Consider the following 14,515-nt stretch of genomic DNA (forward strand, 5'->3'; position numbering starts at 1 on the left):
TTACATAGGTCCATTTTGGCTGAAGACAGGCCATTTTTCAGGATTTGTATTTTTCAAAACTGTTTTAATGAAAATAGAAATAGCTCTTAACCTAATGAATAGTATATATTCCTTTACAGAACAACTTAGTGAAATCAACCATCTTTATACGTTTTTGGATTTTCCAAATGATGCATTGTGAGCTTGTAGATCTGCTATTTTCAAATGGCCGAAACATATAGGGCTGAAGTGGTGAATGTTTTGTAGCCGAATAATAATCAAAATCTACAAAGAAACTACTAACTAGTTTTCATGTAGCTAATTGGAGAAAAAGTACAGTATTTTCCTCTGAGATGTAGTGGGGTATGAAATAAAAGTATTGACTACTATGTATTTAAATACTGAAGAAAGTAAAAAATACCCACAAATTGTACTTAAGTACAGTACTTGAGTACATGTACTTAGTTACTTTACACCACTGGATCTCACAGGACAACTGCTGTGCAGTTAGTATATATAATGCCACCTAGTGGACACATTTACTTAATAGCAACAGTAGGCCTACTGGCAGGGGCGACTACAAGTGTGTAGTCTGAGCTACGTATTGTTACTGCACTGTTTCTTATTTTTATTTTCATTTGTAATAAAATGTCACTGACGTCACAAGGTATTCTTCATTTTACGTATGGTTCAGTATATTATTAATTCATATCAGTCACTGTATTCCAGTGGGGCAAGGCAGCCTACTGTAAGTCTTAAACAAAATATATAAAACATAACCCTAACCCTCAACAGTGGGATAAAATCAATACGGTAACGTCTTATGCAAATGAGCCATGCGGTCGAATGTAAACAAATCGCTAGTGCAGTCTGGACATACACAAGTATTTAATTGTCACAAACATCTTCCAAGCCTCTGTGGTGCAGGAGATGAATTGCTGTTTCATAAACACAACGTGGTTGTTGGTTCAAATCAAGTATTGAAATATCCTTAACATCTTCCATGCTTCTATGAGAGACATGTCAGCGTTTTATAAACACAAGGGTCCCTGGTTTGAATCCACTATTTTGTAACATATTTTTATAACATCTAAATCCTAACCTGCTTCTGCTCCCACTGATTTTGTCCAAACATCACGTAAATCGGTACACACATGTGATCAAGAAATGTGGAAGAAATGCCACCCTACATTTTTCAAATGGGCCTCATGGTGGTGCTACAACAAGCAGATTCACGTTTTGCCCAATACCTCTTGAACCGTAGTTCATACATATTTTTTTGCTGACCCACAATAAGCGACTATTGGCCTGGCAGAAACCTGTGCTCCGAGGAGCACATTTTTCTAGTTAGGTAAGTCCCTTTTAATATAAAAATACAGCATTTAGTTAACACATATGAAACTTTATGAAACTTGGAAGTAGATACTGGCAATATACTTCAGAGCTGAACAGGAAGCTGTTATACTGTATATTAAATATAATATAATGTAATATGTAACGCCCGGGATTCGAACCGGGACACCAAAGCCATAGAGTGAACACAGTCAGCACTGCAGGTACCTTAATATACACAATATTATTCGCTATGGTGTTATCACCTTATTGGCAACCATCAATTATTTTCTTAGTATTCTATTCATTACTTTTTTGATTAACTGAATAATTGAGAAGCAAATGTATATCAATAAATCGATTAACCACATTAGCATTGTTTTATATTTGGCACAATGGTGTCATGGGAAAATAGTTAAAATAGCAGATCTACAAACTCACAACACGTCACATCACAAAGCATTGTGCGCTTGTAGATCGGTCATTTTCACTATCATTGAAATGTTTGGATTTTTTTTTTTTTTACTTTTCACCTTAATGGCTGGCATGCCCAAAATAGGGATCAATTACAAATTAATTATTTTATTAGATTAACGATTATTTTTTAAATAATCAATTAAACCACTATTGGAAAGCATAGTCTGTATGAGCAACAGAAAACATCAAAAATATTTTTTGATAAATTCTTGATCACAGCTCATGGGTCTCACATGTATAACACATAATGGATTGATACAATATTGCACAGTACAACAGTCAAAACACACTAAAAACACAAACACCTGTTTGTTTTTTTGCCAAACTATGTGAAATAGGGAATAGGGATGCAAGTGGTACCATTCAGATTCAAGCACTGAATGGTAAACTAGCCATCATCAATCATAACTCCAGTCTGAGATGTGATCTCTACAGAAGGCTCACATTGTCCAGCCAGAGTGTGATTTCTTTGCCACTTATAGGAAAGGTTAACAATCCCTTGATGATTGCAACAATAATGCAAAGTTTAAAACAAGTTACAGAAATTATAAATTAAGTCACAGTAACAAGCAGGGCATAAAAGCAACATTTGGTCACATGTGGGCATATATTAACAACATTTTAGAATACATCTTTGCAGCATTGTTAAATGTTAATGTTTATACACCAAACAAAAAAAGAAAGATATAGAAATATGACTACAAACTACAAAACCAAATGTAAAACATACCTAATATAATGAAAAAAGTAATAAAAAGACGCTGAACCTATGGAATAAGAATATTCTGTTAAAGGCAGAAACAAATGAGTCAAGTGCATAAAGAGAGCAAATGTCTGTGGCAGCTTGTGTGCAAATCAAAATAAAGAAAAAGACAACCAGCTATTTTACATGATGGTGACTCTCTCTGGTGATATGTGCGTGACTGAGCCCACTGGGTCGAGGCGTTGGAAGGGGCCACGGATGTTCTCCCCACCCCGGCGGATGCGGTGGAGCTTACCAGCCACACAGGGGAGCAGCAGGAGCACCTTGCCCAGGATGACGCACACAGGCAGGGCCAGGGACACCACGAAGCTGGGCGGCAAGTAGAAACGGTATGCTTCTTCCTCAAAGGCTCGCTTCCAGCCAAAGAGCAGGGCGTGGAAGGTAGCGATGAGCAGGGCGATGTAGCCCAGAGTGGACTAATAGGGAGACAGGAGCAAATTTTAGGCTGTTTATGTTACAACGGACAGATCAGGTTTAATCCAGTAATAGTTTTCAGCAAATAAATTGTCATATTTAAAATATTCTATAGACATGTCCTACCCTCCTAAAAGAAAGGGATACAAATGTAATTGTGTTTAACAATAATAATGGGGCTCACCACTTCTAGTTTGATTCTAATCATACCACACATCAATGATGATACTGACATGATAATGACCATGATGTCATGATACTGACCATGCTACTGACATGATAATGATGACCATGATACTGACATGATAATGACCATGATAATGACCATGATACTGACCATGATACTGACATGATACTGACCATGATAAAGGCCATGATAAAGACCATGATAATGACATGATAATGACATGATATTGACCATGATACTGACCATGATATTGACATGATACTGACCATGATACTGACCATGATACTGACCATGATACCGACACGATAATGACCATTATAATGACATGATAATGACATGATACAGACCTGATACTGACATGATCAACAACTCCTCACATGTGCACTGCAATCCACTGTTAAATCTATTGCCCTCCCCCCTTGACGGTGCTGGTGTTTACCTGTATGAAGCTGAATTCCCTCCAGTTGAGGGCACTGTGGATGGAGGGGATGGAGGTCACGGCCAGGAGGGAGAGTAGCCCCAGACTCATGACGCCAAAGGAGACGTACATCTCCACCCGCCAAACCTCCTCCTCGTTCCACGAGTTCTCCACATTAGCATGGACCTGCCAACACACAAGCATTAAACATTACAGTCAGGCCCGAGATCAACAGGTACACTCCTTCCTGAACAATGTGATTTGAGATATGAAATGTTTGATAGGTCAAACGCAACATGGTGCAATTATATTCTGTTTTTTTTAACAGGCTGCATGATCTGGTAGAAGAAACTCTCTAGTGCAGTTTTTTTCCTCACTAACCCATCCACCTTTCAATCTTTCATGTCTCTGACATGATACTGACATGATACTGACCATGATACTGACCATAATACTGACATGATACTGACCATGCTACTGACCATGATACTGACAATGATACTGACAATGATACTGACATGATACTGACCAGGGGCGTCGTTACGCGGAGAGAGAGAGAGAGAGAGAGAGAGACAGACAGACAGACAGACAGACAGACAGACAGACAGACAGACAGACAGACAGACAGACAGACAGACAGACAAGAGAGACATGGATACTGGAGAGAGAGAGAGAGAGAGAGAGAGAGAGAGAGAGAGAGAGAGAGAGAAACGGAATAGATTGGAGAGAGAGAGAGAGAGAGACATGGAAACGGAATAGATTGAAGAGAGAGAGAGAGAGAGAGAGAGAGAGAGAGAGAGAGAGCCATGGAAACGGAATAGATTGAAGAGAGACATGGAAACGGAATAGATTGATGAGAGAGAGATGGATACAGAATGGATTGATTGGACATCTCAACCTATTGCCATTAACAGGAATCGAAATTTCAACCTTCGGACTAATATGCTGCAACACTACCTATAGTGCTATAGCTTTGTCCAGGCTGATGTTGTCTGCTGAAGATCATAAACTCTTGCCTTCTGTCATGAACCAAGCCAACACTAAGATCACTCGTTCACAAACCATTTGCCAATAGAGAAATTGTATGTCTCCTCGCAACCGAAAACAGTGAAAGCAGCCGATCTACAAGCTCAGAAACACGTTGCTATCTGAAAAGTTTTGAGATTGTAGATCGGCTATTTTCAGAATGAAGTATGTCATAGATTGAAAAAACGTACTCTCAAATAAGCATTTCAGGTTATCTTTACCATTTGCACATGTATTCATTGATACAGTCATGTTGTTTGCAATTCAACTTAAATGAAGTCTACATCAAGTGAGGCTTGAACTAGCGACCTTGCGAGATTGTAAGGCACTCATTTAAGGGAGACGCCATTGGACAAGGAACTGTGAAAAAGGAGATCACACAGATGATACAGTTTCACGCAAATAGCTGAAAAATCCTGGGTTTAAGTGTTTTTCAAACTGCTCAAAATTGCAGACAATCTAAGTGCCAATTGGAGTGAGATTGGTTTCAGTGATATTTGGAATGACTCTCTACATAACTGCAACGTTTTAAAGAAATGTGAGTCTTGCATGTATGTGTTAGGGGCAGATGAATAATTTTCATAAAACTGCAATAGTTAAAATCTATTTCCTCCTGGGATTTTTGAGTAATCTGCACGAAACATTTTACACATGAACTTAGGACCTTTGCTGACAAAACAAAAGCGGCGGATTTTCCATAAGTGAAAAAATGCAGAAGTTATGAGCCAATGGCTGTTTTTCATATAATTCAAAATGGTGGGCGATCTAAAGGTCAGAGGTCAAAAGTCAGACCACGAAAGTTGTCGGGCATGAAGAGACGCATGTGTGTATCGAAGTTTCATGGTTGTAGGTCAAACAGGGCATGAGTTGTACCTGTTCAAAGTTGGCACTTTCAATTGAGTGCTATAGCGCCACCCTTTGACGAAAGAGTGTGAGAATTATTTCTTGATAGTTCTTCATGAGCATCTACCATATGGCCGAGTTTCGTAAAAAGCGTACGCACGGTTAATCCAGAACTGCCAAAAACAAGTATTTTTCAAACTGCTCAAAATTGCGGACAATCTAAGGGCGGAGCTTACTGGTCAAAGCGATACATGTGTTCCTCGTGAGTCAAGGCACAAGTGTAAGCAAGTTTCACGACTTTCGGCCAAACGAGGCATGACTTATGCCTGGTTAAAGTTTGCATTTTCAAAAAATTGCTATAGCGCCCCCCTTTGGCCAATTGGAGTGAGATTGGTTTCAGTGATATTTGGAATGACCCTGTACATTTCTGCAAAGTTTCAAAGACATGTGAGTCTACATGTATGTTTTAGGCATAGATTTACAAAGTTGCCATTTTTCAATTGAGTGCTATAGCGCCACCTTTTGACGAATTAGTGTGAGAATTATTTCTTGATCGTTTTTCATGACCATCTACCATATGGCCGAGTCTCGTAATAAGCGACAGCACGGTTCAGCCAGAACTGCGAAAAGTGGCAGAAGAAGAACTAAAATACTGCCGATAATAAAACAGGTCCAGAGCTGAGCTCTGGCCCCGTAATAAAACAGGTCCAGAGCTGAGCTCTGGCCCCGTAACAAGCAAAATATACCTACACCAGGGGTCTTCAACAGGGGGTTTGGGACCCCTAGGGGGTCCTCAGAGTTACTACAGGGGGTCCGCCAAAACTTTGTGTGCTATGATTATTATTTTTTTACATTAACCACTTGAACCCTAGCATCCCTTTTCTGAGGAGAACTTTAGCCAAAAATAGCAGATCTACAAGCTCACAACGCCTCGTGCTGCGAGGCGTTGTGAGCTTGTAGATTGGCTATTTTTGGCAAAGATGTAGAGGTGTAGAGGGTAAAAAGAGCAGACTAAGTAAACAAAAAAGTTTAATCTGAAACACAATTTTATACAATTATAGAGGGGGTCCCTGCTTCATCTTTCTCTCAGCTAGGGGGTCCTTGGCCTGAAAACGTTGAAAACCCCTGACCTACACTATAGGTGTTTTTTCATGTTTGTAGCTGGCTGTAATCTTTCACTGAAGAGCATGCAGGGCAATGCTCAAATCCACACAACAGTTCTATAGTGGTAAAAAAAAACAGTCAGACCTCTGTACCCTGCACGGTTTAACTGCTTCAGTGAATCTGAGACTCCTTGGACCATGTCATCACAGATATAGAAACCTAGATACCTCATTGGCCTCTGCAGTTCATTGGAGCGACGTGCTTGGTATGGTGGCCGCCATATTTCCGGGGGGCACGGGCACTGGCCAATCACAGCGTGTTGACTACTGGCCAATCAAAGCGCGTCTTTTCCAGGACTTGTCAGAATCTAGTTGTCCCGCCCCCACCTGCCTCTCATTGGCCTACTGAACGCCCCCTTCTGTGACACACGCGGAAATATCCAGCTGCCCCCCAGAAGCGGAAGTGCGTCCGCCATACACACGCTTTAGAGCCAGAGGAGGCGTCTACCTTTATATGTCTATGCACGTCATTCACTCATCTCTCCATCGCAGCTTCTTGCTCTCAGGAGAACCTGCTCCCCTGTCGTCAGCCTCCAGAACAGATGTACGCCCAGGCAAGGATAACTTTTATTACAGTTTGTAAAAGTGACAGTTTCATGCTCATTGTCTGATGTGACTTTAAGGTTGACATGTAAATCAGTGTGAATGCTAATGTGCACTTCATTGTCATCATCAATGTTTGATTATTTGTCTAATTGTTTGTTTTTAATGTCACCTTTTCTTCAATAAAGCCCTGCCAACTACACCATATGGCCTGTTCCTTGGAGGAGTTGATGCAAAAAGGACTTTAGCTTGTTAGTCATACAATACTTTAGTATAAACAAAATGCCATACAGTCCTGTCGTTAAAAAAATACTTTGTTCTTGTCAGCCTAAATTGTTCACAGCACAGCTATCTATTTTTATATTTAATTCTTGTGACAACCCTGGGGGTTGTCAGGGTGACTGGTGTGGTTGTCATGGTTACTAACCATGTGTCATGTGTGTCAGAATGATTGGAGGGCGGAGTGTGTCATCAGTGGAGATCTGGCCCACCTGGATTGTCCTCTATAAAAGAGGTGACTGGACTTCATTCTTGTTCTCTCTCTCACCATGAAGCTCACTGGGAGCACTCCAGCCTTTTGGATTTTGCTTGTTAAAGAACAAGATCACTGTGGTAGAGGTTTGGGTTGTGTAGTTACCTTGTCATGATTTAACTCCAAATGTAAACAAGAAATCTAAAATAATTGCTGTATAATAATTGAATAGAAATTGATCATTCAAAATATGCTCCTCATTGACATTGTACGGTGAAACGTCTCTCAAAGTCACTCTTTTAGCACGTAAACGAACACAAACAAAGCTGATCCAGTCAATATAGAACATCACCAAACCCAGCACTGTTTTTTTTTTAAATAAAAATGTCAACTTCCTGTTGATTTTACTATTTGAAGATCCAGATCCGCGGATCCAGTCAGAGTTCTTTTTAATAAAAATAGCAAAATCAACAGGATGTTAGCATTTTTATTTAAAAAACAAACGGTACTGGGTTTGGTGATGTTCCATATAGTCTGAATCAACTTTATTTGCGTTCGTTTGTGCTAAAAGAGTGACTTTGAGAGCTGTTTCAGCCAATTATTTTAGATTTCTTGCCCACCTTTGGAGATGCATCATGGCAAGGTAACTACACAACCCAAACCTCTACCAAAGTGGTCTTGCCCTTTAAGCACTGTTAACCACCCCAGTATCCGTATTGTGGGTATAGCTTTAGCAGAAAATAGCTTGTCGATCGGCTATTTTCAGTCAAAACTTTCCTCATAATAACACAAAACAGAAAATACACTAGTATTGAGCCCTGAGGCTCACCGGTTACCCATATGGGGTCAAGTTAGTTTTAATAAAATAATTTAAACGTTCTTTGTTTGTGTGAGTTTCCTCATTTTGTTACAAACATTTTGTTACAAACTCACACTCTAGGTTGGTTGTTGCAATAAATACATTACATTTAAGTGGTTGAATTTATGTAATTTGTTATCCCTGAGTCACTAGAATACCTCAAAACGAAGTATGGAGCTCGGCCTATAATTGATCATTGATTTGATTGATATGCTGCATGCCATGAGTGCGAAGTGGTATTTTCTTAAACTTAATTCAGTTAATCATAGAGGATCTGTGGTGATAATACTGCACTGTTTGAGGAACTATAGTTGAAAACTTAAGACATATCTTTTAATGTCCAGTCCAAAGTGAGAACAATGTAGCCTACTTGATTTAACACCAAAACTGCTATAGTTTTGATCACCTGAAACTAAGGAATTTCTAAATGACAAAAAGGGTATGAATTTTTATGACATTACGAAACATCTCTCTGTTTCCTTTCAATGAAAGTGTAAATCTGGGTTCAGACTCAGCCAGAGTAAATGTTTTCTAACAGATGGTTTTAAACAACCTAAATCTCAGTCGTGTCATAATGAACCCTTTCCCTGATCATCAGAGGGTGTATCTAGTAGATCCAGTCATTCTGTCAGGGGTAGAGGTGTTTGCTGCGGATTTTCATCTTTTGACCTGTCACCTCTCGCTTTAACTTTAAATATAACATCGAAATCCTAATTAATGTGTAAGGCCTGGTGGTGCAAGAGTAAAGCATAGGCTTCACAGGCGGATGGTCGTGGGTTTGAATCTTGGTCAGGGAAGATCTCAATTTTCGAGAAGCTAACGGCTGCAGCCTGGGGTAAGGGGCGGGGTGTTTCGGTGACTCATGTATACTCATGTCTCATGACATGTCGCCTTTCCGACGTTAACGAACCCTATACCTAACCCTCACCCTAACCCTAACCGCACGCGGAAGCCACTAGTCGGAGTGGCGAGATGTCGGCATGGAGACGGTTGTTGCCACTAGGAGGAGTAGGGAGGTGGCTTGTGTCTGCAGACCTGTCTGCAGACACAGGATCTGCAGACCTGTCATCCAAGGTTGCAGCCGTTACTACTTGCAATTTTCGGTCTTTTTAAGGCGAGAACCATGGATGAAGCCCGCCTCCCTCCTCACGCCCTCTTTTAGCTCCGGTAGGAGAGGGAGGAGCATGGAGGGAGCCCACCTCCAGGGGGAGGAGCTTAATAAATGTACATATTAATTAAAGATTTGGTAGCACTTTACAATAATGACCCGTTATAAAGCATTTATAAACGTTTATAAGTAGTTTGTAGACTATTAACAAATCATTAACAACCTGTTTGTTGACATTTGTAAATGATTACTAAAACCTTTATAACTACAGTTACAAATCATTTGTAAAGTATTAGTAAGTAGTGAACTATTCATGAATAAGCCATTTATATACATCTGTAAAAGATTATTAAATCATTTGTAACGACCCATTCTAAAGCATTTATAAACGTTTATAAGCAGTTTGTAGACTATTAACAAATCATTAACAACCTGTTTATTGACATTCGTAAATGATTACTAAAACCTTTATAACTACGGTTACAAATCATCTATAAAGGTATTAGTAACTATTCATGAATAAGCCATGTATAATACATCTGTAAATGATTATTAAATCATTTGTAACTGATGTTACATAATATATACAAGCTATTGGTAGCTTGTTCATGTTTAACATTATGCTTTGTTAAACATTCCTAAAGTATCTATAAATCCTTAGTACATGTTATTATGTGCCCTATAGTAAAGTGAAGACAGTTCATCATTTACAACTGTCTGTTAATGTGTTTGTTCATGTTTAACATGCTTTGTAAAACATTCCTAAAATATCTATAAATCCTTTGTACATGTTATTATGTGCCCTACAGTAAAGTGAAGACAGTTCATCATTTATGACTGTCTGTTAATGTGGACTTTCTCCTTACCTGTTGCAAACTACCTGGCTTTCATGAATGCAGACACCAAACAATTACTAGAATTATCATTCATGTTAAGCAAATGATGCGTAAGACATTCGTAAAGAGTATGTAAACCATTTGCAGACGTTATCATGAGCCTGAGCCTAGTTGCTTCTTTTGGGCTTGTTTTCATAGACCTGTCCGCTTGTTTCTTTTGCAAAATCTGGCAACACACTGATTACCTGCATTACACCTGCAGTAGCCTACTAGGGAGGAAGTGAACAGTGATGCAGTTGCAGACTGGACAGAAATATGTCTAATTCATGTTTTATGTGTTTTAACTGTCTTGTTGCAGGTGATCGAGGTAACATAAAATGGCTAATCTTACACACATGAAGTAGCATTATGACTAGGGGGTATTTTGATGGTGGCTGTTTGTATCCACAATGTTTGTTTTGATGTGTAGGCTAGTAATGTCCTCCATGCTTAGCAGTTTAGCTTAGCAGCTAAAGCTAACTTGCACTGGGAGGTGGTGACTGCAGAGGCTCCAAGCTGCTACTCTGTGATTCTGTTGTGATTAATTTCTTTGTTTAAATGTCAGTGTGTGTGCTGTGGCCAAGAGTTGCTACATTTTATATCTTAATAAATTGTTGTATACTTGTATACTATATAACGTTACTTTTGCCACTTTTTGATGTCACATGTTTTACTAATCACTGTTAAACATGACATAATAATGCATAGTCTTCACTTTAAAACAAGGCCCATGATAACGTTAGCAAATGGTCAACACACTCTTTACGAATGTCTTACGAATCATATATTAAACATGAAAGATAATTCTAGTAATTGTTTGGCATCTGCATTCATGAAAGCCAGGTAGTTTGCAACAGGTAAGGAGAAAGTCACATTAACAGACAGTTGTAAATGATGAACTGTCTTCACTTTACTATAGGGCACATAATAACATGTACTAAGGATTTATAGATATTTTACTCTACTCAGAGTCATAAGTTTACAAAATGTACTAAAGTACAGTGAACGTCTGTGCGGTTTGTCTTCATCACTGAAAATAACGTACATGTAAACTGATATAAAACTGCTGTCATATGCAGTTGGGGTGAAGAAACACAACCATTTCACTCCTAATAATACCTATTTGATTTGACATCCTGACTTGCTGCTGTAGCTGAGGCTTGAACCTGTTACCTGCGGCTCACTAGTCAGTGACTCTATCCATTCACCTACAGCTGTTTCCTTGGAATCTGTGGTTCTGAAACCTTTTGTTGTCAACCCCCCAAATTGACATGTATTTGGGCAGTGGACCCCAATGTGAAAAGATGTAGTGTCAGGGCCCCCCCATGAAAAAGATTTATATTTATGCTGTAACACATTTTTTTAAAGTTATTTGTCTTGTTTGTTGTTCAAGTCAAAGCACCAGGAAGGCTGTACTTGTCGGCCATCTGTTAGCTCAATGGGTTGAGACGCAGTATTCATGATCCAGAGGCCATGAGTTCAAATTCCATTGATGTCTTTCCTATGATTCTTTCCTTTGCAGACTGGCTTCCAGAAGATCAACTGAAAACTACCAGGAAGGCTATATTTGTCATCCAACTGTTAGCTCAATGGGTTGAGACGCAGTATACATGATCCAGAGGCCATGAGTTCAAATCCCATTGATGTCTTTCCTATGATTCTTTCTTTTGCAGACTGGCTTCCAGAAGATCAACTGAAAACTACCAGGAAGGCTGTACTTGTCAGCCATCTGTTAGCTCAATGGGTTGAGACGCAGTATTCATGATCCAGAGGCCATGAGTTCAAATCCCATTGATGTCTTTCCTATGATTCTTTCCTTGAGTGGGTTCGATTCCCACTCCGAGTCATGTGTCCCTGGTTACTTGGGGCAACGGATAAATTGACTGATATCCTTCGTGATGCTTCCCTTTGCAGAATAACTTCTAGAAAAACAAGTTAAAACCACCAGGAAACCTGTAACTCTCAGCCAACAGCATAGCTCAACTGGTAGAGCGTCTGTCCAATAACATGACTTGACTTGACTTGAGTGGGTTCGATTCCCACTCGAGTCAAGTGTCCCCGGTAACTTGGGGCAACGGATAAATTGACTGATATCCTTAGTGATGCTTCCCTTTGCAGACTAACTTCTAGAAAAACAAGTTAAAACCACCAGGAAACCTGTAACTCTCAGCCTACAGCATAGCTCAACTGGTAGAGCGTCTGTCCAATAACATGACTTGACTTGAGTGGGTTAGATTCCCACTCGAGTCAAGTGTCCCCGGTATCTTGGGGCAACGGATAAATTGACTGATATCCTTAGTGATTCTTCCCTTTGCAGACTAACTTCTAGAAAACAAGTTGAAACCACCAGGAAACCTGTAACTCTCAGCCAACAGCATAGCTCGACTGGTAGAGCGTCTGTCCAATAACATGACTTGACTTGACTTGAGTGGGTTCGATTCCCAGTCGAGTCAAGTGTCCCAGTTAACTTGGGGCAACGGATAAATTGACTGATATCCGTAGAATAACCCAGGACCGAGCGGTCCTGGGTTCGATTCCCACTAACGTCAAGTCCCCGGTAAATTGGGGCAGCGGATAAATTGACTGATATCCGTAGAATAACTTGTAGGAGTGTCCTGGTTCAAATCCAGTCACCACCTTAGTAACTGAAACCGAATCTGGCCAATTCGGTCTCAGTTACTGAGATAGATAGAGGGTGTGTAGAGTAGGCGGAGTAGAGTAGTGAGTAGAGTAGGGGTAGAGTAAAGAGGGAATATAGTCGGGGAGTAGGAGTAGGTCCCAGAAGGGCCCAGAGTAGGTATTGTTATTGAGTTGTGTGGTTTAAAAAGGCAAATTAAATGCTCTATTGCACTGGCCCATCTGTTGCTCCCTTAAAAGACTGTTTCAACTAGAGATTTATAAAAACACATATACACATACACACATATATATACATATATATACATACATATACATACATAAATATAAAGGGCATTGTGTGCACGTGTGTATGTGTGTAATGATTTATTTTGTCCACCAGAGGGGGGTGTTCCCAAATGGTGACCATCTATGGAATAAAATAACCAGTGAACTATATGAGATATGTTCACTGGGGGCCGTGGTGGACAGACGCTCTACCAGTTGAGCTATGCTGTTGGCTGAGAGTTACAGGTTTCCTGGTGGTTTTAACTTGTTTTTCTAGAAGTTATTCTGCAAAGGGAAGCATCACGAAGGATATCAGTCAATTTATCCGTTGCCCCAAGTTACCGGGGACACATGACTCGGAGTGGGAATCGAACCCACTCAAGGAAAGAATCATAGGAAAGACATCAATGGGATTTGAACTCATGGCCTCTGGATCATGAATACTGCGTCTCAACCCATTGAGCTAACAGATGGCTGACAAGTACAGCCTTCCTGGTAGTTTTCAGTTGATCTTCTGGAAGCCAGTCTGCAAAGGAAAGAATCATAGGAAAGACATCAATGGGATTTGAACTCATGGCCTCTGGATCATGTATACTGCGTCTCAACCCATTGAGCTAACAGTTGGATAACATATATAGCCTTCCTGGTAGTTTTCAGTTGATCTTCTGGAAGCCAGTCTGCAAAGGAAAGAATCATAGGAAAGACATCAATGGGATTTGAACTCATGGCCTCTGGATCATGAATACTGCATCTCAACCCATTGAGCTAACAGATGGCTGACAAGTACAGCCTTCCTGGTGCTTTGACTTGAACAACAAACAAGACAAATAACTTTAAAAAAATGTGTTACAGCATAAATATAAATCTTTTTCATGGGGGGCCCTGACACTACATCTTTTCACATTGGGGTCCACTGCCCAAATACATGTCAATTTGGGGGTTGACAACAAAACGTTTCAGAACCACAGATTCCAAGGAAACAGCTGTAGGTGAATGGATAGAGTCACTGACTAGTGAGCCGCAGGTAACAGGTTCAAGCCTCAGCTACAGCAGCAAGTCAGGATGTCAAATCAAATAGGTATTATTAGGAGTGAAATGGTTGTGTTTCTTCACCCCAACTGCACATGACAGCAGTTTTATATCAGTTTACAT

At 40.0% G+C, this 14,515-nt stretch overlaps 1 protein-coding gene across 1 annotated transcript in view; it reads right to left on the reverse strand.

Moving 5' to 3' along the window:
* Positions 1–2,641: 2,641 nt before the first annotated feature.
* Positions 2,642–14,515, reverse strand: part of LOC311039347 (metalloreductase STEAP2-like) — a 32,840-nt gene continuing 20,966 nt past the window's right edge. The window contains exons 5-6 of the mRNA XM_084049163.1: positions 3,592–3,756; positions 2,642–2,967 (exon numbers count right to left, since the gene is read on the reverse strand). Of these exons, the coding sequence (XP_083905289.1) occupies positions 2,674–2,967; positions 3,592–3,756 (459 nt within the window). The 3' untranslated portion in view covers positions 2,642–2,673. The remainder of the gene's footprint in view (positions 2,968–3,591; positions 3,757–14,515) is intronic.

Source organism: Gymnoscopelus microlampas, assembly GCF_963454915.1.
Source record: "Gymnoscopelus microlampas genome assembly, chromosome: 22".
Classification (NCBI taxonomy): domain Eukaryota; kingdom Metazoa; phylum Chordata; class Actinopteri; order Myctophiformes; family Myctophidae; genus Gymnoscopelus; species Gymnoscopelus microlampas.